This window comes from Seriola dumerili, unplaced genomic scaffold (assembly GCF_002260705.1).
Source record: "Seriola dumerili isolate Sdu_G_001 unplaced genomic scaffold, Sdu_1.0 BDQW01000149.1, whole genome shotgun sequence".
In the NCBI taxonomy this organism is placed as follows: Eukaryota; Metazoa; Chordata; class Actinopteri; order Carangiformes; family Carangidae; genus Seriola; species Seriola dumerili.
The window spans coordinates 5838045-5864292 of record NW_019174404.1 but is presented as its reverse complement, the minus strand read 5'-3'; the positions used below and the strand labels follow the sequence as shown (position 1 = coordinate 5864292).

Genomic DNA, 26248 nt, shown 5'->3' with positions numbered 1-26248 from the left:
AAATGGCTTCCAATGGCAGAGCAAACAACTCACACAATCAGCAAAAATGTTGCCAGGACATGAAAGATAATAAACAGAAGCTGTGATCGTCTAGACTGTAACTTTATATCATAACATTATGGTTCAGTATGCTTTAAAGACATTTTAGGATACATTAAAACATGAGTATGCACGAGCGCATACACACTCTAACCCGCTTTTTTTCCTTCCTCCTGTGCTCTAACACACAAAGTATACTCTCTAACTTGATGTGAAGTGCTTGAAGGGATCATGTGCATGTAAACAAGTCCATAGTTGGAGCTGAATCCCTCCGTTGTGTCTGACTCACATGGTGCGGGGCAGGAAGGCAAGAAAGATGGATTGGATCGACAGAGGGAGAGAGCGGCAGGCGAAAAATTGAGAAGAAAAGATGAATGATGAGGGGGACGGAGGGATGGACGGAGAGATGACAGGGAAAGGTGTGAGATGACAAGCTGGCAGAGACTGATGGAAGGCGAGAGGCGAGGAGGGGATGGGCTCATTAGCATCGAAGAACAAACTCTGTGGCACGGCTCATCTTCGGCGCGCTGTAAATCTGTGATTAAGAGTTGACTCCTGTTAATGTACTGTACATGTCTGGGTGAGATGTACTGGGAATTAGGCTACCACAGCATCTCCTTGTAAAAGCAAGCAGTGGTGAGCTATGTTGTTAAGTGTAAGTGGTTTTATAAGAGGCAGACCCGGCCCCAGCATGACTCCTATCATCCTCTTAGGGTCTCTAATTCAATCCACCTCACTTCTCTGTAATTCACTTTCAATAGACGCTAACAGCACTCACCTGGCTGCTGTCTGCTGCAATACACATATACTAAACATACACAGTGGGCCTACATGGACTATTGAAGAAACAATCAGGGTGAATAAAGAATTAATCGCTTTCTGATTCTGTTTGATCCCTGACCTCTCACATAGTTAGGCATTTTACCCTACACACACTAAAAAGTATGCAGACTCAACTTATTTGAAGTTGAGCTGGTAGATTTATTTGGCTTCTTGGGGGGGCGTGAACAAACTGTTAGCTTATACAGCTGATGTGGCTAACATTTTGGCAAACAGTTGCCTGCTTACACATCCAACGAATACAGTAACACTGATGTGGAGTTGTGTTTTGATTGCAATTCCAATATTCACTCTCCTTTTAGCCCTGTTTTGAATTTTTTTTAGCTCTTTAGCTGCTAATTGTCCCCGCTACGTTTGCTAGCTAGCCGCTATCTCTGTCTGTTTGCCGTTTGGTCCTCGAGAGGCAGCAGGTGGGTTTATCGGTGCTTTTTGCTGAAATAAATCTACCTGCTGGAAAGCATGGGTTAATGAGAGAGGGGACACTGAATCAGAACAGTAAAGTTGTCGGCTCTAAAGCCAAAACTGGAAGCATAAACATATCTAAGCTGCTTAGTGTGACTTAGTTACACTGGTGTTGAAACAATTAGTTGATTAATCGCTTTATTGATTGACAGAAAATTAATGAATGACTAATTAATGAACCAATTTCCTAGTCTATTAATTGTTTAAGTAATTTATCAAGCCAAATACTTAATGTTTGCTGGTTGCTGCTCCTCAAGTGTGAGGATTTTGTGTTATTCTCTTTTTTATGTCATTAGAAATTGACTGTCTGTTGGGTGCATGGTTGTTGTTGAGAGAAAAATCAGTAAACAACAATGAATCAGAAGCAGAATCATCCAATAATGAAAATAATCCTGCTCCTGTGCACATAGAGGCAGACAGTGGAGAGTATGTATATGAAGTGGGCCTAAAATATTCTTTTCATGAACACAAAGAACAAACTGATTTGTGTGTTGGGTCTGTAATGAGTGTACTGTTTTGATATTGCAGTTTACCCCTTCAGTAATTTGTGCCACTGTGTGAACACAACCTCACAGATTACATTTCACACATCTGCACTGATTTATTTCTGTTGTAGTGGAAGTCTAATATTCACTTACTGCACTGTCTGTGTGTTTACCCTGAGAGTCACACACCATCTCTCTATCTGTCTTACATTATATTTTCTTCTAATCCACACTGTCACATGTCAATACTGTGTAAAGAATGTTTGATCTTAAACTGAAACCATAACAGATAGATATCTCATGGTCAGGCCTCTGTCTGTGGCGAATACACGTTACATTCCTGGTTATAAAACTCATATCTGGAATTTACAGCCAGTTCTCTAGTGTCCCTCCGTTTTCTTATGACCTTCAGGAACGTGTTTGTCGTTATTTTTAATTGAATGTGACACACCTGACATGATATGTACCAAAACTGAAAGTAGTTTTGGTAAGAATCGAGTAATTGTTCAACAGGTGTGTTTTGTTTGTTTTTTATATTTGGAAAAATGAAAGATGGTAGACTACAGATATTTGTCTGTTACATGTTTGTTGTTCTTGGTTTGGATTCAAGTGCTCACAATGAATCAGAAAGTTGAGTGTCAGCCAGAGACAAGCAAGCAAACAAAAACTGAGAGCTGCACTGGTTCTTGAGGAGTGCCTGAGAGCTCTTCAGGATTTGGCAAGTGACAATAGCTTAATAATTAACATTAATTGCTCAGCTTCCTCAATCAGCAAGTCGTTTCTTTGGTTGTCAGTTCAGAGAACTTCAAGGCACTCTGATGTAAATGAAAGGCCTTTAATTAAAGCACAAGGAATATACTGTATATGTGTTTCAGCTGAGGAATCTGCCAGGCTTTATGATGTTACATGAGCCTTAATGAGAAATAGTCATTTAATTTCATGAAATAAAACAGTTTTAATTAAAATCAAATTGACCCACGACATTATAGGAAGATGACAGAAAAAACTATTCGCCCTGAGAACTATTGCTGTATGTGATAACATTACTAACCCACAAATGTTTACGTATAACTTGTCAGCAGTTGCGGTAAGGTAATGTATTATGGTCAGAGCTGCGTCACGTATCACCTTTGAATGTGGTTTTGCAGATCAGATTAAATGTACCCATAGCTATTTTTTTTTTTTTTAGCAGTGATCAGATTACCTGATTTTAAAGGAAGTTCTTGTTTTAGACTTAAACTTAGAGCTAGGTTTAGCTTTTGGTTAGGTAAGAGTTAAGGTTAGGAATGCAGTGGAGAGGATTAAGGTTAGGTTGAGGAATGAAAGAATGAATTCAGTCAGTGAAAGTCCTCACACATGTTATAAAGTGGCTTTCTTAAGAACTCCAGCCCTGCACTCTAAAACCCATTATTTCTAATGGCCTGTGCTGCACATGGACCGATATCCCCTGTTTGGAGAAAATAGTGGATTCAGTGCTGCATCTATCTCAGTGTCCTTGTGCCCAAAGTGGATCCTACTCCATCCTACCTTTGCTCAAATGATGTTTTGAATATGGCACTGAATTCTGGCACGATAATATTGTTCCGTCTTCAGACTTCTAGATAAGTGGTGAGTGAGGTTAGGCAAACTGTGTCCTATCTCAAAGACACTGTGATACACATGCTATTGCTGTTGTTGTGTGAAAGGCCTTGCAAATGGAACTTTTCTTTAAAACTGTCCTCATAGAAATTGTGGGAAGTCATGTTACCTTGTGGTTTTGGAAAATTCTCAGACGTCTGGTCTGCTATGAATCAATTTCGAAAAATGGCGGATGATGTAAAAAAAAAAAAGAAAAAAAAAATCTGCACTGTCATTGGGGTTAAAGTAAATCTTTTGTCAAAAGTTGACATTTTGGAGAAATGATGTGTGTCTGTGTGTTTATCATGTGTCAGTTGGCATATCCTCATTCTTCCCTCTCAGCACTTTAATGTTGTTTTTTGAGCTATATTAATATCTTACTGTCATTCAACAGCGTCAACGCGCCCGCACCCTGTGATTCATTCGCCATCAGTGAGGTCATGTGGCAGTCATGTGACTCTGGCAAAAACTCAGCACAAAACACAAATGGAGAAAAAGGGGAAGGGGACAAAAATTGCTCCAGTCATAGGGAACTCTAAACCACAGACACACAGACGTACACACACACACACACTCACACACACACACACACACACACACACACACATGCAGACGCACTGACAAAGCCTGGCGCTTGCAGAGAGCTCATTCTGCAAGTGGCCTATAAAATATGAATGATATCGTGCTATATTTTTATCAGCGAGCCTGAGGACATGTATGAACTGGAGCAGCAAAAACGCTCTGTTTCTCTAGCCACAGCACTCATTCTGTATGCCGTGCGTGGAGGAAAGGAAAGCTCCACATGCATGCCTCATCAGGTGCTTGCGGTTTCTATATGCATATACATTTATAGCATGCATCCGTGTGTGTGTGTGTGTGTGTGTGTGTGTGTGTGTGTGTGGCGATCATGAATTCTTTTTCATCATCTGAATGTTTTTGTTGTGTAAAAGCCGGAAGATGAAGAAGGCGCATTCTTAGATGTGTCCTGGGAGTTGCTGTCAGAACTTTGTATGCTGCTCTGAGAGTTAATTCACACAGCTGCCAAACACACACACACACACACACACATACACACACATACACACACACACACACACTTGGAGAGAGAAAAAGGAAGTGTGGGGAGGAAAACTCTACCTGCATAAGCTGAAGGCCTGATAGCAAGGCGAGCAGCTGCACTGCTTGCAGAACGCTGCTGTCTGCACTCTTGAAAGAGGCTTGCAGTCTCTCTCTCCGAATCCCTCTTTCGCACGTACACACGCGTTTAGTTAGACACACACTTTTCATTTTGTGCCCACTCACACTCGTTAGAACATTTGAACACTAGCCCTTGTGTAGGAGTGTGCTTTTGGCACAGTATGTGTGTGTGTGGTTATGAGAGTGTGAGAGAGCGAGACAGCGGGAGGATGTACTTGAGACAAAGTGTTAGAGAATGAGTTTGTTGCCGTTTGTGTGTGCGTGTGTGTGTGTTTGTATGTGAGGGAAAGTGCGTGTGTGTGTGTGTCTGCCGTACACAACAAAGAAAGAGGGGTGAAAAAAATGACAGGAAAAGGAAGGAGAGTGCAAGAAAAGCACAAGGCCCTATCTTCAGAAACAGCTGACAGGTTGACAGGTCTGCTGAGACCCGCAGAAACAAACATATATAGACAGAGCGAGGGGGGACGAAGAGAAGGAGAAGAGAGGGATGAAGAGCAAAAGTGGTGAAAGACAGGGAGGCATAAAGAGACAAAAAAACAGATGTAAAAGATAGTGTTAAAATATAAATATGCAAACATCTTGAGCATGTGCATTGTATTATACTCCAGCATCCAAAATGTAAAGTCATTTCCTTCTCTGTGTACTGTGGCAACACACAGATCTGCATGTTGTGCCAGCGAAGATTATAGCTGAAAGTTCAACTGAAAAAATCAATGAAAGAGAAGTGCAGAAAGAGAGGTAGAGAAAGCAACAAAGAGACTGATAAACAAAAGAAGTGATGAGGTTATAGAGGAGAGAGACGGGGATGGAAATAGGGTGCGTGTGTGGCTCCTCAGAGTGGAAATAAAATGTTGCTTTATTGAGAGGGGAATAGTCTGTGAAAAGTGGATATCGTGTAATATCATCTGTCCTCCAGCTTTGCATGAGTCCCAGTTCAGAACTACACAATAGTGCAGTTTATTTTGGTGAATCAGCAATGAAATAAAGCCTCTAGCTTTGCCCACTGAAGAAGATCTCATTGTTAAACATCTTCTATGGCTCGTCCCGAGATGATAGTGTAGAACCATTTTCAAAAAGGAAAAAGGGGGGAAGAAAAGGATGAAAATGACTGTGGATGTTGGTATATTTTGAACTGATGCAGTAGAATTGGCTGTAAAGTCAAGGTAATCCACATTACAAGCAGTGTATTGTGAGAATTTCAAGCATAAGAGCCACACCACCCTCCAAACCCACACTGCTGTTGTGTTATAAGGTCATTTACAATGTTGGACTGCTGATAATATACATTTACAGACACTGTGGACTTAAGTTCCTTGAGGTGGCGAGGGCCCAAGACTAGCTACTGCCACCTCTGGTAGAAAGAATGAGGTATAAAGTTTATATAAAGTTTATACTGAAGCAAAATGAATGATGGTATGTAACATTTAGAAAACTTTATAATGGCATGGGTGCACAGGGAGAGAAAAGACACAAGAGAAGCTGGTAAAAGCCCTCAGTGTTTCTGGGACTCTGTTGGAATGAGAGGACTGTTAGCAAAAAGTACTTGTCCTGGACTCCGTCAGGAATGAAGGAGAGGAAGAGAGAACGCAGAGATAAAAGAGTGAGAGAGACATAGTTGGACTTGGTCTGGTTGGTGGAGCAGAGAGAGTGTGAAAGAGAGGGAGAGAGAGAGAGAGAGAGAGAAGAGGAAAGAGAGGGTGAATACCAGCTATTGTTGCAGCAACACGCAGCAGAGAGGAAGGGGGAGGTGTGTGTGTGTGTCTGTGTGTCTGTTTGTGTGCGCACAGAGGTCAGTGGGTTTTAAGCTCTGTTCGAGCTGCTCCTTGTCAGAGATGCGTTGAGTTCTGTGTTGGCAACCTAGCGACTGTGGGCTTAAATTATTAGCTGGTCTGGACACAAGCCTAAAACAATCCAGGACTGCATTTCAGACCAGTGTATCAACACCCAGAGAGCTCGGTTGGTAGAGCAAGACACCAGCATGGCCTCGGTTAGAAGCGGTCACTGCTGTAATATGGAAATTAAGACAAAGAGTCTACAGCTAAACTAGCGAGTCTGTGAGGCTGCTAATGCTAATTTCAGAAAGCTAGCTTGCTCATAAGGACGATGTTACATTGCTGATACTTAGCAGGTATAATGTTTATCAACTTATTTTAGTGTGTTAGCATACTTTGCTTAGTTGCACTAAACACAAGGTTAAACTAGACGCAGTATTTAAATTATAATTTTGACTTGATAATGGCACTGGATGAAAAGTCAGTCACCCGTTATAACATTCTTTATATCAACCTCAGAGGAAAAGTCAGGGGATGACCAAAATTATTACAGTTAATCCCGAGGGGAATGTGAATGTCTGCACAAAATTTCATGGCAATCCATCCAATAGTTATTGCAGTCATGACCCAAACTGGACTTTCCGACATTACCTCTGGACAGCCGTGCTGCTAGTGTGGCTAAAAAATGCCACGCTTTGTTATACATTTATTACTGTCTAAATCTGACTGAACACTGGATAACTCTACCAATTTTTTAAACATTACTTTGATGAATACTAGTCATATTAATCTTAATAATCTTGCTATGTTTCCTTTGTCTTTCCAGGATCCTGCTGGCATCTTTGAGCTGGTTGAGCTGGTGGGAAATGGCACCTACGGGCAGGTGTACAAGGTAAGAACATGTACACTTGCATTAACAGACTTTGATACTCCTATCATTCTGATAACACGGTCCCTCATCTTATCAACTCTTGTTTACTCTTTCTGAGTAGCCTATATGGAATAAAAAGTACAAATGTGCAGTATGACTGAAGGAAACAGAGAGGACGGGAAATAAAAGCAGTGCACAAGCTTGAGAGAAATGGAGCGTATGTAAAAGAGACTTAAATGCAGAGAGGAGGAGAAGAATCTGGGGCACATTAAAGTGCTTTTAGGAGAATTTCCTGTACTCTGTTTTCTTCTTTCTCTACTGTATTTACATTTCTACCTATACCTCTGCGGGGGTTAGTTGGTTTCCTGAGATGAGATATTTTAAGGGGAAGTGTCTTTGTCATCTACAGGAAGTGCTTGTGCTTGATCTGGCTTTGTGACATCGCTGTGGTTGGAGGTTTCTGCTGTCAGCTGGATTCAGCTGCTCACCGCTGCCATTTAAACATTATCTCCGCATCCATGTCACTGTCTGAACTTCCTCTTCCCTCCACGATGGCCCGCTGTTTCGGTGGTCCTCACTTCCTTTTCCTGTTTCTGCTCCTTCCTATCCTGCCACTCTGCAGGATGTTGCACCAGCAGTGAGGCACTTTGTGTTTAACAACCTCTTTCTGGAATAAACATATGTTTGTTTCAATAAGTGACAGTATGGACATGTGAAGGCCCTTGTGAGTGCATTTATATTGTGTGTGTGTGTGTGTGTGTGTGTGTGAAAGTGTGTCTAATGGAGCAGAGAGTCAAGGTCAGCTGATAGTGGAGACGGGTACTTCTTACAGCTGATTGGACCAGATTAAAGGTCAGGCAGAGGTTGGACATGCTTCTCCACACTTCTAGAAATAATCTGACATCCACGTGTGTTTGTATGTGCATGCGTGCGTGTGTGCATATGTGTGTGTTAGCGACAGAAGGCAAGAAAAAAAACACAAAAGGAACGGAGAACAGGAGAGTTATGTGTATCCATTTATTGCTGACTCTGCTGTCTTGGTGAAAGTCACGGCTCATTTACTGGCTGACATTCAGCCAGTCTGTTCCTATACATTACTGAGCCACAGAATGCCTATGGCAACAGCACCGGCCTGTTGGCTCAGGAGCCCATTAAGCTCATCCACAGTGGTTTGTGATTGGGTGTTTCACAGCGTATAATTCCCAGCAGAGTCCACACTGAAGTTTATGCTATTGCTGCTGTTGGTTGACAGCTTCAGAAATGACATTCCCACTGTTCTATTTTCTATTATGTGACTATTTGTTCTTAAAATGTCCTTTTAGTGCAAAATGTAATGAACTTTAGGTCACATTCAAAACTCCATAGGTGTAAACTAGAGAATAAAACAATAGAGCTGAGGATTAAATTGCAACTATTTTGATAATTTAGGATAATTAAGAAAGAATGCTAAACATTTCCTAGTACCAGCCTTTCAATTGTGAGAATTTGCTGCTTTGCTTTGTCATATGTGATAGGAAACTAAATATTTTCCCCTTTTGCTCTGTTGTTTGTACAAAACAAACAATTTGAAGATGTAACCTTGAGCTATAGGAAGTTGAGATAAGTATTTTTCACTATTTTCTGACATTTATAGACCAAGAGTTTAATAAAGAAGATAATCACAATATTAATTGATAATGAAAAGAATAGTCTGTTGCGGCCTTAAGATAAAATATGCATTTTTAATTCAAAAATAATGGTATGAATGCATTCTAGTGTGTAGTTTCAAATATTGCCCTTGAGTGCTGTAGAAGTAGGTACAGATGTAAACAGGGAAAGATTGGTCTCATACATACAGATAAGGAGCAGAGTCACTTGAGCAAAAATGCCATCTATTTTAAATTCCTCAGGCGATTGAGCTCCCTCGTCGAGGCAAGCCGCCTGAAGAGGATCAACTTCTCGTGAGCAGGTGAATCTCTGAGTCGCTGAGATGATAAATTGACCTTCAGCCCGGTGGGTATAAGTGAACTGGAATTGCTCCGACTTTCTCCGAACCGTATTTTCGACGCTTGTAAAAGTAACACATAAGAATAGTGTATGTAGTTTTGGACTGTAGTATCCCTCCAGTCTGGATCGAGGAATCCTTGGCAGTGTATTGTGGAGTGAGCACAGGTGGAGTCTGAATGTGTGCTGAGATGTAAAGGTTAGAGTCAGACAGGCTGTTAACATGACTTTACTCCTCATTTTGACTCCAAAAATAAATTCAATTTGCTCGGCGGCCAGGGTTCAGTTTTGCTCTGCAGTTTAAAAAAACACTGAGAATCACCAGACAGCTCCTCTAGAACATACACAACCTACGCAAACTGCCTTTTATTTTGATCCTTGTTGAATGTAATTGCCAGATTTACGCAGATTAATAGCAATATCAACGTTATTTGATAAAAATCTAAATGCAAATTTACTTGTTTTTCATTTCAGTGAAATGAAAAAGTAATAATTTCTGCAGATAGACAAATTTAGGCTACATTTGGGATTATTAAAACTTTTATAACCTTGTCGGATGAAGTGAAAAATGAATCAGCAGCTGACATTTTGCAGATTTAAATTTTTATTGAACAGAAATATGATATGAAAACATCACAAGACAAGGAACAGTAATGGAAAAAAGTTATTTCCACCTCTTCTTACATCAGGTACTTTGGTATCTTCTCCCAAAGCAAAAGCAAAAGCATGACTCTTGTCCCAGTCCACTGCATTCTGATGCAATAGTTTTTACTCAGTGCACTGTGTAATAAAGCTAGAGATATGTAGGTTTATGTGTATGCATGCATCCTTTTGTGTGTGTGTGTGTGTGTGTGTGTGTGTGTGTGTGTGTGTGTGTGTGTGTGTGTGTGTGTGTGTGGTCAGCACAGTGCTTTATGGTATTGGTGATAGAGGGCCAGTAATGTGCCACGTAGCTGCAGCTCTGTGATTCTGGGAGCAAGAGATAACAGGTTTATCAACAATCCCACTACACCATCTAGTTAAATGATACAGATCTGCCCCTCAGTGCTCTCTCCCCTCTCTCTCTCTCTCTCTCTCTCTCCATCTCTCTCTCTCTCTCTCTTTTTCCATCGCATGTGCACCTATCATCTCCTCTCAATTAAAAAAGAAAAGTTGTCCCAGGTTGTTGTTTTTTCGTTGCAGTTTCCCTGTCAGCAAAAAATAGTCCGGCCAAGAACAGTGATAGACGAGTAGCCGCACTGCAAAGATAATTTTAGCTTGACTCCTGCCTCTGTCTCCCTTTCTCATCTTACATCTCTATGGTGGTTCTCTTTCCTTGTTTTTCCTCCTCTGTCTAATCACCCCCCCCCGCCCCCCCCCCCCCCTTGCTTCTTCATCCCTTCCTTCTGCACATTTCTCTTATCAATATGTAATCACGTTTTTCTTCTTCTTTCCTCTGTGTTTTTTGGGTTGAAACTTCCCCGGTGAGCTGTACTTAAGGGAGCAGCCTGTGCCTACAGTATGTGTATATATAGCTTCTACTGGCTGCTCTAAAAGGGCCATAAATAGAGAACACGGGTAATGCTGAATAATTAAACACATTCTCTCTCCACTCCCCCCCCCCTCCATCTTCTACACTCTCTCTCTGTTTCCTCCTTTAGCTCTCTCTCTTCCCCTCTCTCTCTCTCCAACTGTTGTCATTCTCATCATCTGCCTCTCCATCGCTCCGTCATTGGTATTTCCTCCTTTTATTTTGCCGCGTCTCTTTCCTGCACTTTCATCTCTCCAGCCATGCCCACTCCCTTTTTATATATATATATATATATTTTATCATGCTTCTGTTTCTCTGCTGTCTCCCCCTTCTCTCTTTCTTTCTGATGCCTGTGAATATTTGATGGGGGTTATGGGAATTGCAGTTCTCCAAATTGAGGAAGCACTCATTGCTTCATATGGTACCACGGTGGGGGGCGGGAACGGGGAGCATCGGTGACCGGCTATTGGCCGGATCATTCACTGACTGACTGACTGACTGACTGACTGACTGACTTGAGATGACGATTTATTGACTAACACACATATTGATAATTGATTAATCACATCTCTTCGTCATTTGTGCAGGAGAAGTCATTTTTCTCCTTGATGGATGCAAGGACAAGTTGAGAGGGCAACCAATCATATCTCGGTCCCCCAAAAACACAAAAACAGCACCGACACACACGTTTAACACACACATGCACAAACAAGTGAACGATGACACAGTCAGCCCATTGTCTCATCGACTGTCTCCTCGGCTTTGGCAGCAATAAAACATTTCCTGTGTTTGTGTGGGTTTCTGTACGTGATTCATGAATGTGCGTGTGTGTGCATGTGCATGTGCTGTTTTCACATACCTTCTCTCCATGACTCTGCTGTCTCCATGCAGCGAAGGAGCAGGAGAACGAGGAGGCGACCAATCTTTTTCTCTCTGATGACAGAACACATCCACTCTGCTCCTCCTGAGGCAAAGTGCTCCATACACTCTTTAAATATTCACCAGTCACTCTGACACACACACGCGCACGCACACATGTGCACACACAGTACAGCAAAAGTGACGGTTGGGGACCTGGGCCGCATGGGCTTTTATATGATCACCCACTGTGACAGCAAGTCTGTACAAAGAGCAGCTGCGTGGTTTCCATTTACTGCACTGGTGTGTGTCTGTGTATAAACTTGTGTGTGTGAACAAGGGTTTGAAGTGAGCATGTATGTGGACTGTGTTTGCTTCATGTTGTCAGCAGTCAAGGGGTGTATGTATGTGTGTGTGCGTGCGTGTGTGTGTGTGTGTGTGGGAAAGTCTTTTTATCATGATTTTCTGTTATCTTTAAAACTGATGAACAGTTACGACCACACACACCACAAGGCGTGTGCAGTTATGACTACAAGTCTTCGCCAATAATCTTGTTACCGTGGCAATCTGGGGTTTGAGAATGTAAACAGATGGATGGGATGTAGATTAGGATTGCAAAGAAAATGCTTCATCTCATTATCCAATCACACCTGTATCTTCCCTCTCTCTCTTCCTCTCTCTCTCTTCCTCTCTCTCTCTGTGTCTATACCTGCAGCGTCCCTGTCTGTTTTCCACCCTGACCCACCTCCCCTCCCCCTCCTCCTCCACCTCCTCCTCCCTCCTCCTCCCTCCTCTGCTCTCTTAAGAACCAAATAAAACTTCAAAGATGTTTTTTTTTTCTATCTTACTTATCTGCTGGAAGTCACGCTGCAAAGGACTTTGGGAGATTTTTCTCTCTGCATGCTTGCCACAACCGCCCCTCCACCACATGTATACATGTACACACACACACACACACACACACACACACTTCAGAGGAGCAGCATGAAGTGAGGAAGCCTGGCATAAGAGTCTGAAAGGGGATGGAAGATAGAGTGACTTCATTTATTCCTCTTTGTTTGATGTTCTAAACTCCTCCTGCTAGTGTTTGACAGCAGGAAGGAAGATCAAGCAAGTGAGCATACACAGTGTGTGTCTCTTTGAAAGTAGTCATTGATAGACTATACTAAAATGGCAATCTGACAAATCAGTGGTCAGCTCTACTGTTTGTACTGAATATGTTATTTCTTCTCCCGTACATTATATTTATTTGATTTCAACTTCACGTCATTTTCTTTTCTTTTTTTTTTTTAAACAAAAAGATTGATGTAAAACAGTCCTCCATAACTCACTCAATAAGTGACATGTGGATCAAATAATGATTTACTAATTCATAACTGCTTCCAGTACCAGTAGCACCAGAGCCTTTTCACAGCTCCACTGATGCAGCTGGTGATAAAATACATTATCCAAATATATGGTCAGACACACCCTCAAACTATTTTATCTGTTCATTTACTGTTAGCAGTTAGTGCTGTGACTACTGATTATTTTCAGTTCTTCTTACAGGTCTGTCAATTCCTGTTTTGATCAATCAATTAATTGTTAAGACTGTAAACTACTATAAACTAACTACTGATGTAGGAAGGAGTGAGTAATGACCTTAACCAGTTCCCAGAGCCCAAGGCGATGCCTTGAAATTGCTTGTTTTGTCCGATCAGCAGTCCAACTCTCAAAAATGTTTCATGTATTATCATAAAGACAAAGAAAAGCACAAATCTCACATTGGACATGCTTGAAGCAGCCTTGTTGCCACATTTCTCTGACACATCAAATTTCGATTATTTTTGGCAGATATTGCGGTGAGTCATGATTTCAGCTGGAATGGTCATTTCTGAGAATGTGATATTTAGGCCTGGGAGTGTCTGTAGCAGCACAATGCTCCATTTATGGTATGGTATGACATATTTATAGCTTTATCAAAAAAATTGCAGCTCTTGGATTTTATTTGGGTTATTGAGATGAGAATAGCATGAGGGCATGATAGCATGAATTCTTTTCGACCCATAAATGAATGAATGAATCGTTCAATTTGTCTAAAAAAAAAATGTACAATCACCAAATTTGGACATGCATGTTTTTCACTGGACCGGAAAAAAATGCCAGTTTTACCTCTCCAATTACTTAAATAATGAATTACTTTTGTTCAGCTGTTGTTGATCAATTTGCTGATTCAATTACTTCGTTTAATCTCAGGCAGTCAAGTATCAGCTTGTAGGTGGTCAGCAGATAGTAAAATTATGTTGCACCATCAGCAAATTATAAGTATAGCTCGATTCTTAAATAAGGTGATGAAATAATGCGGTTGCCATAAGGCTGCAATTTCGAATTTCATTGTTAGCAACAACACCCCAGTGGTACTCGGAGCGTAAATCATCAATCATCCTCCCCCTAGAAAATGTATAGGCTAGTCATGCTTACTGTGTCAGTAAATTGCAGTTAGCATGATAAGGAGCTGACACTGGTAAATGAAGAAAGAATGTAGTACTGTACGGAAGCATTAGCACTAATGGGAATGCTGTCAGAAGGTCTCAGCTGGGAGTGCCTGCGGGCTATAGGGCTCGGGCTCGGTTTGTGTTTGTGTGTGCACAGTGAGTGGATGTGTGTTTGTATGTTTGCCTGTGTGCAGCACGTGTCCCAGGTGTAGGGGCACTGCTGCAGATGTTTACACTTTGACTCTGTGCCTTCGCCCCTCTCTATTGCTGTATTTTTGTTGTTTGGTTACACACGTTGCTCTGACACTTACACACACACACACACACACTGCCATCTCTGGAGTCCTTATGAATGAACCGTGAACTGTGACTGAGGTGGATGTTGCTCGTTACTGTGGGAACAGTAGATGTGCTCTTTGTGTCGCATGCAGCGACACAAACACTCTCTCACACACGCATATACACACATACACACAGACACACACACACACACACACACACACACACACACACACACACACACGCTCACATCTGGCAGTGTGTTCATTAGCCTACATACATCCTCTCTCTGTCTTCCCCAAGGCCACACGCTCCACTTACCCACAATTCACTCCTGCCACCCAGACCAGGGTCAATTACCCATGCCTGATGTCAATAACAATCTCTGTCTGTCTGTCTTTCTCATTCTCTCTCTCTTACTATTTGTTTTCCAGTGAGATCCTCTTTAATTGATAGTGCGCACTGTAAAGAGCTATTTAGCCGAGGCTTTTTTCCCACACTGCTCATCAATAGCTAAATCAATAACCTATAACCAGCTCTGACTCTCTCCATTATTCTTTATTCTCTCTGGCCACTCCTTTTTCTGACTAATCTTCCTTTAGCTCCTCATTTGTGTTTTCTTTCCCTGCTCTCCTTCATCTGTTCATCTTTTCCATCCTTCTCTGCCCCCCCACCCCCCACCCCCCTCTGCCTTTTCCCACTCTCACCTCCAGTCTGTGCAGTAAATCAGCTCGGCTGTTCGTTTGACCTCCAGAGCCGCTGGAGCGTGAGGCCCGATGTGCTGAACCTGCCGCTTTGCCTCTTCGCCGCAACCCTTCTCCTCCTCTTCCTCCGCCTCCGCCTCCTCCTCTGTAGTGTTCCCCCCGCTCCTGCACACTCTCTGACTCTCTGCCTGTGCTTGCTCTGCAGATGTTGTGGTGTCAAGTGAGTGAGTGGGTGCAGGCTACGCGGCTAACTGAGTGAATTAGTCATTGCGTGCATTAGTGAGTTAACCTGTAAATGACTGAATGAGGTATTACATTAACTATTTTAGAGGGGCATCCTACAGCCGTTTAGATGCATTTCAACAACATCAAGCTCAAAGAAAACAACATTAGTGCACAGTACATGTGTTTTTATATGAGCGGTGAGTTGGATTAGCCTCAAACGCCTATGGGAACTCACATGTTCATCTTGGTAGGGCTGATTTATGTCAAAAGGACAAACCTTTACTGTTTTCTTGACCCTATACACATATCCACAAACACAAACTTGTGTACAGAGGCCCACAGATCCTTTTCACGTATGTAACTTTAAATCATATCTCTTATGATATGACTTTGTTTTCTGCCCTGTCTCTTCATCTTCAAGCAGCTTCACACCACGGCAGGGAGAGACAGATGTGCTTGTGTGTTTTTCCCTGTATTCGCTTCGGTTCGATGTGCCTGCATTTGTGATTATTTAGCACCGCGCCAAATCCCCTTCGTGACCCCCAGATTAGCCCATTTCTCGTCCGTTTGTGTGTCCAATGGCTTGTTAATTAGCTTGTAGTACTGTGAGTGGGCAGGTTAATGAGCAGCTATATTTCAGACTGCTGATAGATTATTGTTTCAATAGGCTTTAGCCGATAACACCAGTTCACTCAGAGTGGAATCAACACGCGCTTGGCTGTCGGTCCGCAACGCTCAGCTCCAGTTTTTCCTGCAAACTCCCCTCGCCCGTCAATAAAAGCCCTCCGGACTGTTCTAAAGATCATTGCTCTCATCTTTCATCCCCTCATAGTTCTTCTTTCTTTCCTTCATCACCGCCGCTTTCATTTCCTTACAATCTCCTTCTCCCACAAACTCTCTACTTGTATATATTTCCCTCATCTTCGCTCCTTTTAAATCTCTTCCAGTCTCAATCTTTCTCTCCCCTCTCTTCCTTTCTCATGTCTGAGTGTGAGAGCAGCCTCGGGGTGCTTCTATATTTCCTGGGCAGTGCAGTAGTAGATTGGAATGGAGGCCTTTGTCACTTTTATTTACTGCCTCACTGATTCCACAACAGCGTGCGCGCGTGCGAGTGTGTGCGCTGGTCTGTGTGTGTTGGTGTGTGTGTGTGAGCACGTGTGAATGCAGAATGATTGCAGGTGTTTGAACTGCAATGAGGTGTGTCTGGGAGCATTGCCCCCTTATTTCTCTCGGCTCCTTCGAGCAGAACCGTTGTTTGTAGCGTTTGTTAGCCGAAAGTAGCTTTAATTCTGCATCACGGCTTCAACACCTGCCGCTGAGCATGCTGGGATTGTAAGCCCTACAGACTAGAACCAGTGGGTGTTGATACCAGGGTACAGACTGAAACACTGGTTGTCTGAAATCCTTCAACCCTAACACAGCTGAACCACAGTTTGGTGTGTATGAGTGTGTGTGTGTGTGTGTGTGACAGCAGTGGGCAACCTCCCTCCAGGACCTGCCTGTCAGAGACAAACAGAAAGAAAATGTATAGGGTGAAAGCCCAGGGGCCACATCCCATAGCCCGTCTCTCCCCTGTGATACCGTTACCATGCCAACAGGCTCTATGCCAGGAGGGCATGCTTAGATGACATCCAGTCAATTCTTGCCTGATGTCTGTGTGTGTTGGTGTGGATTATCATGACAGCACAGATTAGGATTATGGTGTGACCCATTTCCTTTTTACAAAGAGCTGGCGACACAATCTGCTAATTCATTCCCAGTTTAGTGAGTGTGTATGCATTCATATTTTTTTAGCACTTGTTTTCCTGTTGTTCTTTGCAAAGAAGAGACTCATGCAGGTTATAGAACCACGTTTGCCCGACATCGCTGAGTCCTTTAAAATCTTGCAAAATGTCTGACAAATGAAAGAATCGTGTCAACGCTCTAGTTCATTAACTACAAATCAAGTGGACTGTAGTGCACATTATTGCTAAAAAGCATTACAATTAATTAAGTTGTCAGACAATTAAAGCTAGATGACGAATGATAACCAAACACAGTGCTGCATGTGTACAAAAGGATCATTTGAAACTGGTTGTTGCTAAAAAGGTTCCTCTTTTGGCAGTCAGCTCTGAAATGTCAGATGTCACAGAAACAACAAGTACAATAGGGTTTTCCCCAGGAAACTTTGGCAGGTGTGGGAGACTGGCACATTTTATGATCAGTTAGTACATAAAAGTCTAATCCTAGTCCTTTTAAAATACTGTGGGAAACCCTGTAGTTTTCAAAAAAAAAAAAATTACCGTACTTGCAACTGCAATTGAACAGTCCACCACAATGAACATCTTAAGTTTCAATTTTCTGCAAGGTGATTTTTAATGTTTTTGAAATTAGTAAAAACCAATGGCTTCCTGGAAAGTATAGGAAATCAATCCTAATTATGATAAGATTTTGGACGTGGTCCCCAGTAATGAGATTTGTAGTTAATGGGCTAAAACATGCAGAACCCCCAGTGTAGGTGTTTGAATATCGGTAAATGTTAATATTAGAGATTCAAAGAAAAAAAAATCAAGTCAGGATCCATTTTTAAATCAGGCAGCTCATGTGTTCGTTCGTTTCAATGTAAAACTTGGATGGTTTCTTCTTGACCTTGCAGCTTGGCCACACAGTGAGCACACACACCGAGGACAGATGCACTGTGAAATTCAGCTCTCTCAGTGAACTAGTCTTCTGCTCATGCACTCATCACTTCTTGCTACCTACCTTCTACCCCCCCCCTCCCCCCGGCCTCCCTCCTTCCTTTCCTCACCCCATCTCTTCTTCTAAATAACAACTCTCCCATATCAGGACAATAGTCTCTTATTCCCCCGTCCTCTCTCTCTTTCTATGAGTGTGTCTGTGTGAGTGTGTATGTGTATGTTTAAGTCTTGTGCCCACTGTACTCTGGCCAGCCAAGACTGTTGCTAGGCTACGACAGGAAGTGTCCTGCATAGTAAATGTGTCCGAGAGGGGGTGGGGGGTTCTGTGTAATTGACTTGGCAAGGGCATGGACGCGCACACAAACAAATAAAATACACACACACACACACACTGTAGAAGGATTTTCTCTCTCACTCACACACACACACACACACACACACACACACACACACACACACACACACACACACACACACACACACACACACACACACACACACACACAGAATTTCTGTGTATCATGACATCCACCAGCAGGTTGTATTAAGGTAGTGGTTAGGCTACATGAGAATGATGAAGAGATGCTTCCCTCTGTAGCCTGCAGTGTTGTGTGAGTGTGTGTGTGTGTGTGTGTGTGTGTGTGTGAGTGTGTGTGTGTGTGTGTGTGAGTGTGTGTGTGTGTGTGTGTGTGTGTGTGTGAGTGTGAGTGTGTGTCTGTGTTCCCCTTAACATTCAGCTCCATATAGCAGCAGAAAAATCGTAAAAGAGAATCATTACACACACTCACACACACTCATGCACAACCTCCTCGTCTTCATCCCAAGCCACACACATCCTCACACATCATACTAAGCAGTCTGCCTACCTTCCTCCATAGGCTGCAAGTGCTTTACTGGCGTTTTACTGTCACTTGGCAGGTGCAATTAATCACAATTATGTGTTGATGATAATTGCTGCTAGAGGTGCAGCTACTCTGTGTCAGTCTGACACCTCCCTCATGCTGCACATGGAAGGGAACAAATGAGATGAGATAGCACCGTGCTATCAGAGCTACAGTTACAGTATGAACTTATATAGACAACATGATGAGTGGTTATCTGACTTTGAGCAGGATACTCAGCAACAGACAATAACATTGGTAATTATACTTGCTGAAACAATTGGTCGATTGACAGAAGATGAATCGCAAGCAACTTTGATGGTTTCCTGATCAGTTCATTAACCTCTGGGAACTTTGGAGAAACATTTATAACATTTTCTAAAAAACTAAATGATTAATAAGTTTGTCAAAATAGTAATGATCATATTTAGAGCTGAAACAATTAGTAAATCAATCGACAGAAATAATTACCAACTATTTTGATACTCAAGTAATCATGTGAATAAGTTTTCAATAAAAAAAAAAGCCAAATTTTTCCAAGTTCCTGCTTCTAAGTTGCAGTGATATGCTGCTTTTTTGTATTATGTGATAAAACATTGAATATCCTTTGGTTTGGGAAAGAATACAATCTGTATTTTCAGCCTAAGTCAGATGAATAAGAAGCCCTTACCTGCTCAGTCTTAGAAAAGTTTTAGACTTTATAAACATGTTAGTTATTCCAAAGCTTTTTTGTTTAACTGCATTAAATAAGATCTGTTTGAGATGTTTGATTTGTAAACAGAGTAAACCCCTGATTTATTTACAATCTAATCAGCAGTCTCAGAAACATCACACACAATAAAAGGACAAATAAACAACCAAACAAGCGGAGGGAGAGGAGTTGATAATCTATTATCTTTTAGTTTATTAATGAGACAATAACCATTAACACAATAACCACGCATCCTATTCTCCTCACAAATATACAGCAGATATTATTATTTATTTATACATTAATGCTACAAATGACCTTGGTTTATGAAAGCATACTCTTATTTTATTTGGGTGGAACCTCCAGTCCATTTTGAATTCCCGACTCGTCCAGCAGTTTAAGAAAACACTGACCTGCAGGGAGGACGCCGAGTAATGACTCCTCCGTGATATGGCTGCCTGAAGGCTGATTGGAGATCAGTTTGGTATCAGTTTTGCTGCCTCCATCACAGCACGGCCATTCAAGCGGAGCAAACATAGTCAATTTGGTCTGTTATCGCTCAAACACACCTGGTCAGGCAGCAACGCGGCTCTTTGTGTGTGTGTGTGTGAGTGACAGATGTTTTGCTATCATATTTGGTCAAAAATACCTCTACAGGATTAAGGAGGGAAAAAAATATGGTGGATTGGACACATGATTTCCTAGACCTCATTTGAAATGTCACTGTGATGATTGAAGTTAATGCACAGCATACTCAGTATAATCACAGCTGGGAGGTATTAGATGAAAGCTTTTGTGTGCAGAAGAATATATATATGTGTTTGCTTTGCTTTGTGGAGGCACTCAGGCCCGCGTCAGTGCATTGCGGTTCACAGAAGGTGCGAGATGCATTAGCAGAGGCAAAGTGAATGGGTTGCAGGAAGTCCACGGTTTGTGTCATATTTGCTTGTCAAGCTCAAAGCTGAACACTGTTTCACTGGCATTAGTGTTCAGCTCAGTCATGTTCATGTAGGACCCGTTTTTCACAGGCCACTGGTCTGAGCTGCGAGGCATGAGAGAGACGGAGAAAGAGAATACAAGGGACAGGGAGAGGGGAAAGTGAGCGAGACATTTAGAGGGAGGAAGGGAGAAAATAATGAAAGGCATACAGAGTAGATTGTGTGAAGTTAAGAGGGTTAGATAGTGAGAGAGAATCAGAGGGATAAGAGAGAACGAGAGAGAGCGAGAGAGAGAGAGAAAGAGGCAGAGGGAGAGAGTGAGAAACTGCAGATCTAGGTCAGAGAGGCAAAGCAGTCAACAAACGAGTGGAGGAAGGGATGAACAGGCCTGTGAGGCTCAAACATGCTCGTTCTGAATGGGACAGATCAGGGAGAGAGTGGGCCATCCCTACGAGAAAGACAGAGAGGGAAGGACAACACTGTGAAATCTTCTTTTTCCATTATTTATCATTTTTAGGGTTAAAGCTAATAATTGTTTTCATTTTTAATTAAGAGAATAGTTAAACATGAGAAAATAGACACCATTCTTAAGAAAGGAGCTGGAATTAGCATCTGTTTAGCTTAGCTAGCTTATCTTAAACTAAAGACTGGTCGCTAGGAGAAATGGCTAGCTAACTAAGCTGGGTTTGTCCAACGGCTACCAGCATGTATAAGGCTCACTAATTAAATATTAAATATTATATCTCTTGTATAATCTGTGCACAAACAGAAATATAAAAAGCAATAACTTATGGTTTTGTTTGGAGCTACATGCTACTATTGTGGACAGATAATCTGTTGTTGGTCAGGAAATTAATTTAAAACCATACTATATCTATATCTATTGTTTTTACATTTGGAATAGTTTTGAACCATGGAGAAAGCAAAGGCTAGCTGCTTACCCCAGCTTATGCTAAAATAAACTAAGATAAAATAAGCTAAGCTAAGTTTAGCTAAGCTAAACTAAACTAAGCTAACAGCATCTTGGTTCTAGCTCCATACTTAATGCACGAGCATGAGAGTAGTATCAATCTTCTCAACAACTTCTCAGCAGGAGAGCAAGTAGCCTAAGTGTTTTGTCTTTTTTTTTTTAACCATTTGCTAAAAGCAGTTGCTTGTTTTGTGTGACCAACAGTCCAAACCCCAAATTAATTCAACTTACAATGACAAGAAAAGCCAGGAAAGTCATTTTAGCTTGATAAATTGTTGTTGTTGATGAAACATTTAATTGATGGATTCATTGTTTTGATATCATTGTTAAACACATTATCCTGTTCACTGCTTTGGAAATACTATTTTAGTTGACATTCATATAACCGATGCCCACCTCTTTCCATTGTCTATGAATCTGAAAACAAATGAACAGGGAGAGGACAAAGAAAGCGCGAAAGATGAAGAGACAGTGCTAATTCCTTTCTGTTGCTCCTTTCACACTTGGTCATTTAATAAGGCTGGATGATATTACTGCTCCAGCAGGGAGGGAGATATGGAGGGAGGGAGGTTGTCAGGTGGCTCAGAGTAATGAATCCTTATCCAGCTCTGATGATATCCATGTCCAATATCTATTTGACACATTCTCTCTCTCGCTCTCTTAGTCACTCTCGAACTCCCTCAATCATTCTCTCTCCCTCCCTCTCCATGTCTCTGTGTGCACATGTGTGGGTGTTTGTAAGAGTTCTTCTGTCCGTGCGAGTAGTGGAAAAAAAGGGGATATCTTTTTGTGTTTTGTGTGTGTGTCTGTAAGTGTGTGTGTGTGTGTGTCTTAGTTTCTGGTTGGTAAGTGGCTGTAATTCCTTTGTTGGTCTCCAACAAAGCCAGTCCTTGTGCTCGTGGAATTGGGGCAGTCTGATCCTAATGAGAAATCCCTGTTCAATCTTTCCAGCTCTTTTACTCTCACAGAATCTAGACTCTTGTGTTTGTGAGTGTGTGTGTGTGTGTGTATGTGTGTGTGTGTGTGTGTGTGTGTGTGTGTGTGTGTGTGTGTGAGAGAGAGAGAGAAAAAGAGAATGATCATAGTCTTCAACCATCCAGTGGTGCTTAGTTTGCATTGTGTGGTGCTGGATTGTGACACAGTGAATTATCATATTAAAAACCCTAACTTTCTTTTTAGCAATAAATCAGCAAGTTTAAAAGGTTTAAAAAGTTTTTTAATCCCGGAGGAGGTGTTTAATGAGAAGTTTAACTCATGACTATACATTCCCCTCATTCTGGGACCTCCGCTGATGTTAATGTATTGCCAGTCATCTTATGGGAACCCACCAATTGGCAGGCCTATTGTGAGCTAGAGTTTTATTCCTACTCACAACTCAACAACATGATTTCTTCCTTAAATTAAAAAAAACTGTGGTGACTTTTAATGCATATTAAACAAGTGGAGCAGTTTATTTACTTGTAATATTGTTTTTTTCTTTATTTAATCAGTCAGTAATTTTTGACCCCCAGTCTAAACACCAGGGGACCTAATGAGTAAAAACATCACTTTTTGTCCTCAGTGGAGAGTGTGAAGGAGCAAGTAAACTATTGAGTTGCCTACATTATTTCACAGTTAATAACATAACCCCCAACTACTCACAAGCTATTCATCAAGTGAAGCGGGTTTTGGCGAGCCTGTGGGTACAATTGATCTGTTAAAACGGCATAAAAATAGAATGTGAAGCAGTGAGAATGACTAATGACCAGTGGCAGGGTGCAGAGACTATCCTGTTACTGTAAATTCACTCCTGCAAATGAATTGCAAAGCAATGAAAGCACCGAGTTTCAGCCATAACATGGCTCTGTTCTGATTCCTCGCTTCTGCTTTGGCTGGAACGCTCTTTATCAGGACGGCCCTTCGATTAAAGCCCTCAGGAGGTGCTTTAGAGCCAGACCCTTAATGCCATCTGGTTCACAACAATTCCACCACAAAAACAGTCCGGCCCCTTGTTTGGTGTGTTTGTGTATGTGTGCGGTTGCCTGTGTATGTGTGTATGTGTTTGTTTGTTTGCTTGTTTGTGCCACTGCTGCTAAGCTGTTCTGCTCAGACTGTAACATGCTAATCAGTTGAGTCCAGACAGGTGGAAGTGATAGCCGTCAGTGGTTTTAGCGTCTCCGGCCCAGTTAGCTTCATTAGCTAATCACAGCCACAGATGCTCTGTTGCAAACAAACCACTTGGGCCTTCCATTTGCCCCTCAGCTTCCAGTCTCCTGGTTCCTCGCCTCCTAGCTCCCCCAGGCATCTGCCTAGCCTCAATATTACACAACACAGGCGGGTCTGTGGATCGGTATCTGTGTGTCCCCTCTATCTCTTGTCTGTTATCTCAAACCCAAGTCAAATACGTTTTTACCGAAGTGCAAGCCGCCGTTTTTCAGATTTATACTGACTGGACAACGAGTCAGATTGCAGTGACAGACTGGGGTGTCCTTTTCACCTAGCAGTCTGGTGCGAATACTGTCATTTCCTCGACTTGAATATTGTCAGGGACACTATAATTCCTGTTGCTCTCAGCTGTGAGCTACCACAACCCTGCAAGCCATCACTTCTGACCACATGAAAGTGACGTTTGTCCACATACGGCGCATAACTGGAAAGTTTGACTTTAACCTGCGATAGCTGATTTTTTTAGTCACTTGGGAGCAGCAGAAACAAGATGATTATATCTGCTTCCAGAAGGATTCCTGCTCTTTAAAATGTTAATGGTGTAAACAAACCTTGATGACTTGAACCCTGATGGCCTACAGGTTTAAGACACCGACCATGAACCGCCCTCATTTTCTGTCACTGTCAAGCATCTAATAAGTCTAACAAAAAGTCATGTGACATATTATATTTGCCACTGACTAGTCTGTTTATTATATGTTTTTGAATGGAGCGTAAAGTTTGACTAAAAGAGAATGATTCACAGTTGTTTAGTTGTGCTACATTTTCTTGAGAGAACTGTAAACTTCGGACACTGACATGTTTCCTCCTGTCTCTCTGTCTGTCCCTCTCTTTTCCGCCTTCCACCAGGGTCGCCATGTTAAGACGGGGCAGCTGGCAGCCATCAAGGTCATGGATGTCACCGGGGTAAGGAACACACATACGCGCACTCTGTGGCACTCACTCTCACACACACACACACACACACACACACACACACACACACACACACACACATACCCACGCACAGAAAATCATCTCAAGTGATTATACCATCACCGACCATGTCATCTAATTATGAGCGATGAGTCAGTGTTGGAGTGTGTGTGTGTGTATGTGCGTGCGCCCATGCGTGTGTGTGTGTGTGTGTGTGTGTGTATGTGATGTGGTAGAGAGGAAATGAGGACAGGCCCATTGCCTTGGTAATATTAGTTGGAGGTATTAGGACAGCAGTGTGGTCTCAGGTGTGTCTGTAAAGCAGGAGGGAATCTCAGCTATATTTAGACATCCTCTCACCATACGCCTCTCTGTCAGCACTCAGCTGCCAGCAACACAATGAAGGTCTGCAGGAATGAAGCAACAAAGGAACTCATGAATGGATGAATGAATGAATAGGAGCACGAATGAATGAATGAGTAAGGAAATTAACATATGGAGAGATGTGTATTGAAATGAACTTCCGAGCAAATGAAGTAAATCAAACTGTGTATAAATTACTTAAGTTTGAATAAATCTGCCTAAATACAATAAAAATGAATGGCGGTGTTAATTAATGATCGAAAATGAAATGAAGGCCAAACACATAATCGCTAACGAAATGAGCTGCTACTGTACAAAATCAGCTTTTTTTTAAAACAAGTGTCTTTGTTTTCCTCACCAATGAGCACTAAATTGGAGTAATCGAGGCATAATTTCCTGACGTTCCGCATAATGAATAAGAAATTACATTTTTAAGTAAACCAACTGCCACCATAACAACTTGTTTCAGGCTACTGCTTTTGGCTTTGTGGCGCTAACCCTTTAAAATGAAAGTAATTAAAAAGTCATGCTGTTATTGTGGATAATTTAGAGCCCAGTTGTGTGCTTTGCCGAAAAAAAATAAAATAAATAAAGACATGTATTTCGGAATTTAAATGGATTCAACATGCTAATTCATCAACAAATTGACCTCTTTCACCCTACCACCATGCTATTACAGATGTCTGAGGGGTCACCAATAGAGGTCATGCTTTAACATCTGTTGTCTCTTCTCGTGTCCATCAGGATGAGGAAGAGGAGATTAAAGCGGAAATTAACATGCTGAAGAAGTACAGTCACCATCGGAACATCGCCACCTACTATGGAGCGTTCATCAAGAAAAACCCTCCTGGCATAGATGACCAGCTATGGGTAGGCATCATTATTGTGTGTGTGTTATTTTTTTTTTTTGTCTGTGTTTTTGTGTGTATGACAGGAAGAGAAGATGGATGTAGTCTGTTGGAAAAAACTCAGCAGAACAGAAAGAAGTGACTTTCAATTTTTCACTGTTACATTTATGTGAAAGAAGCGAGTGTGTAGTTTGCTCATGCAAGCAGTGACTCTACATTTGTGTGCACTGAAATATCTATATATACTTAACGTGTGTGTGTGTGTGTGTGTGTGTGTGTGTGTGTGTGTGTGTGTGTGTGTGTGTGTGTGTGTGTGTGAGTGAGTGTGTGTGTGTGTATGTATAAGTGTAAAAGATATAGAGGATATGAATGAGCGTGTGGCTTGCTGGTTGCTGCAATAAATCATGCGTTAACGTGATCTAAGGGAGCTCTCTCTTCTCTGA

At 41.9% G+C, this 26248-nt stretch overlaps 1 protein-coding gene across 1 annotated transcript in view; it reads left to right on the top strand.

The window, feature by feature from the left end:
• The window catches only part of LOC111225927 (TRAF2 and NCK-interacting protein kinase-like), a 58199-nt gene that overhangs the window by 4435 nt on the left and 27516 nt on the right, over positions 1 to 26248 (top strand). Inside the window, 3 exon segments of the mRNA XM_022750979.1 lie at positions 7239 to 7304; positions 24529 to 24585; positions 25702 to 25827. Of these exon segments, the coding sequence (XP_022606700.1) occupies positions 7239 to 7304; positions 24529 to 24585; positions 25702 to 25827 (249 nt within the window).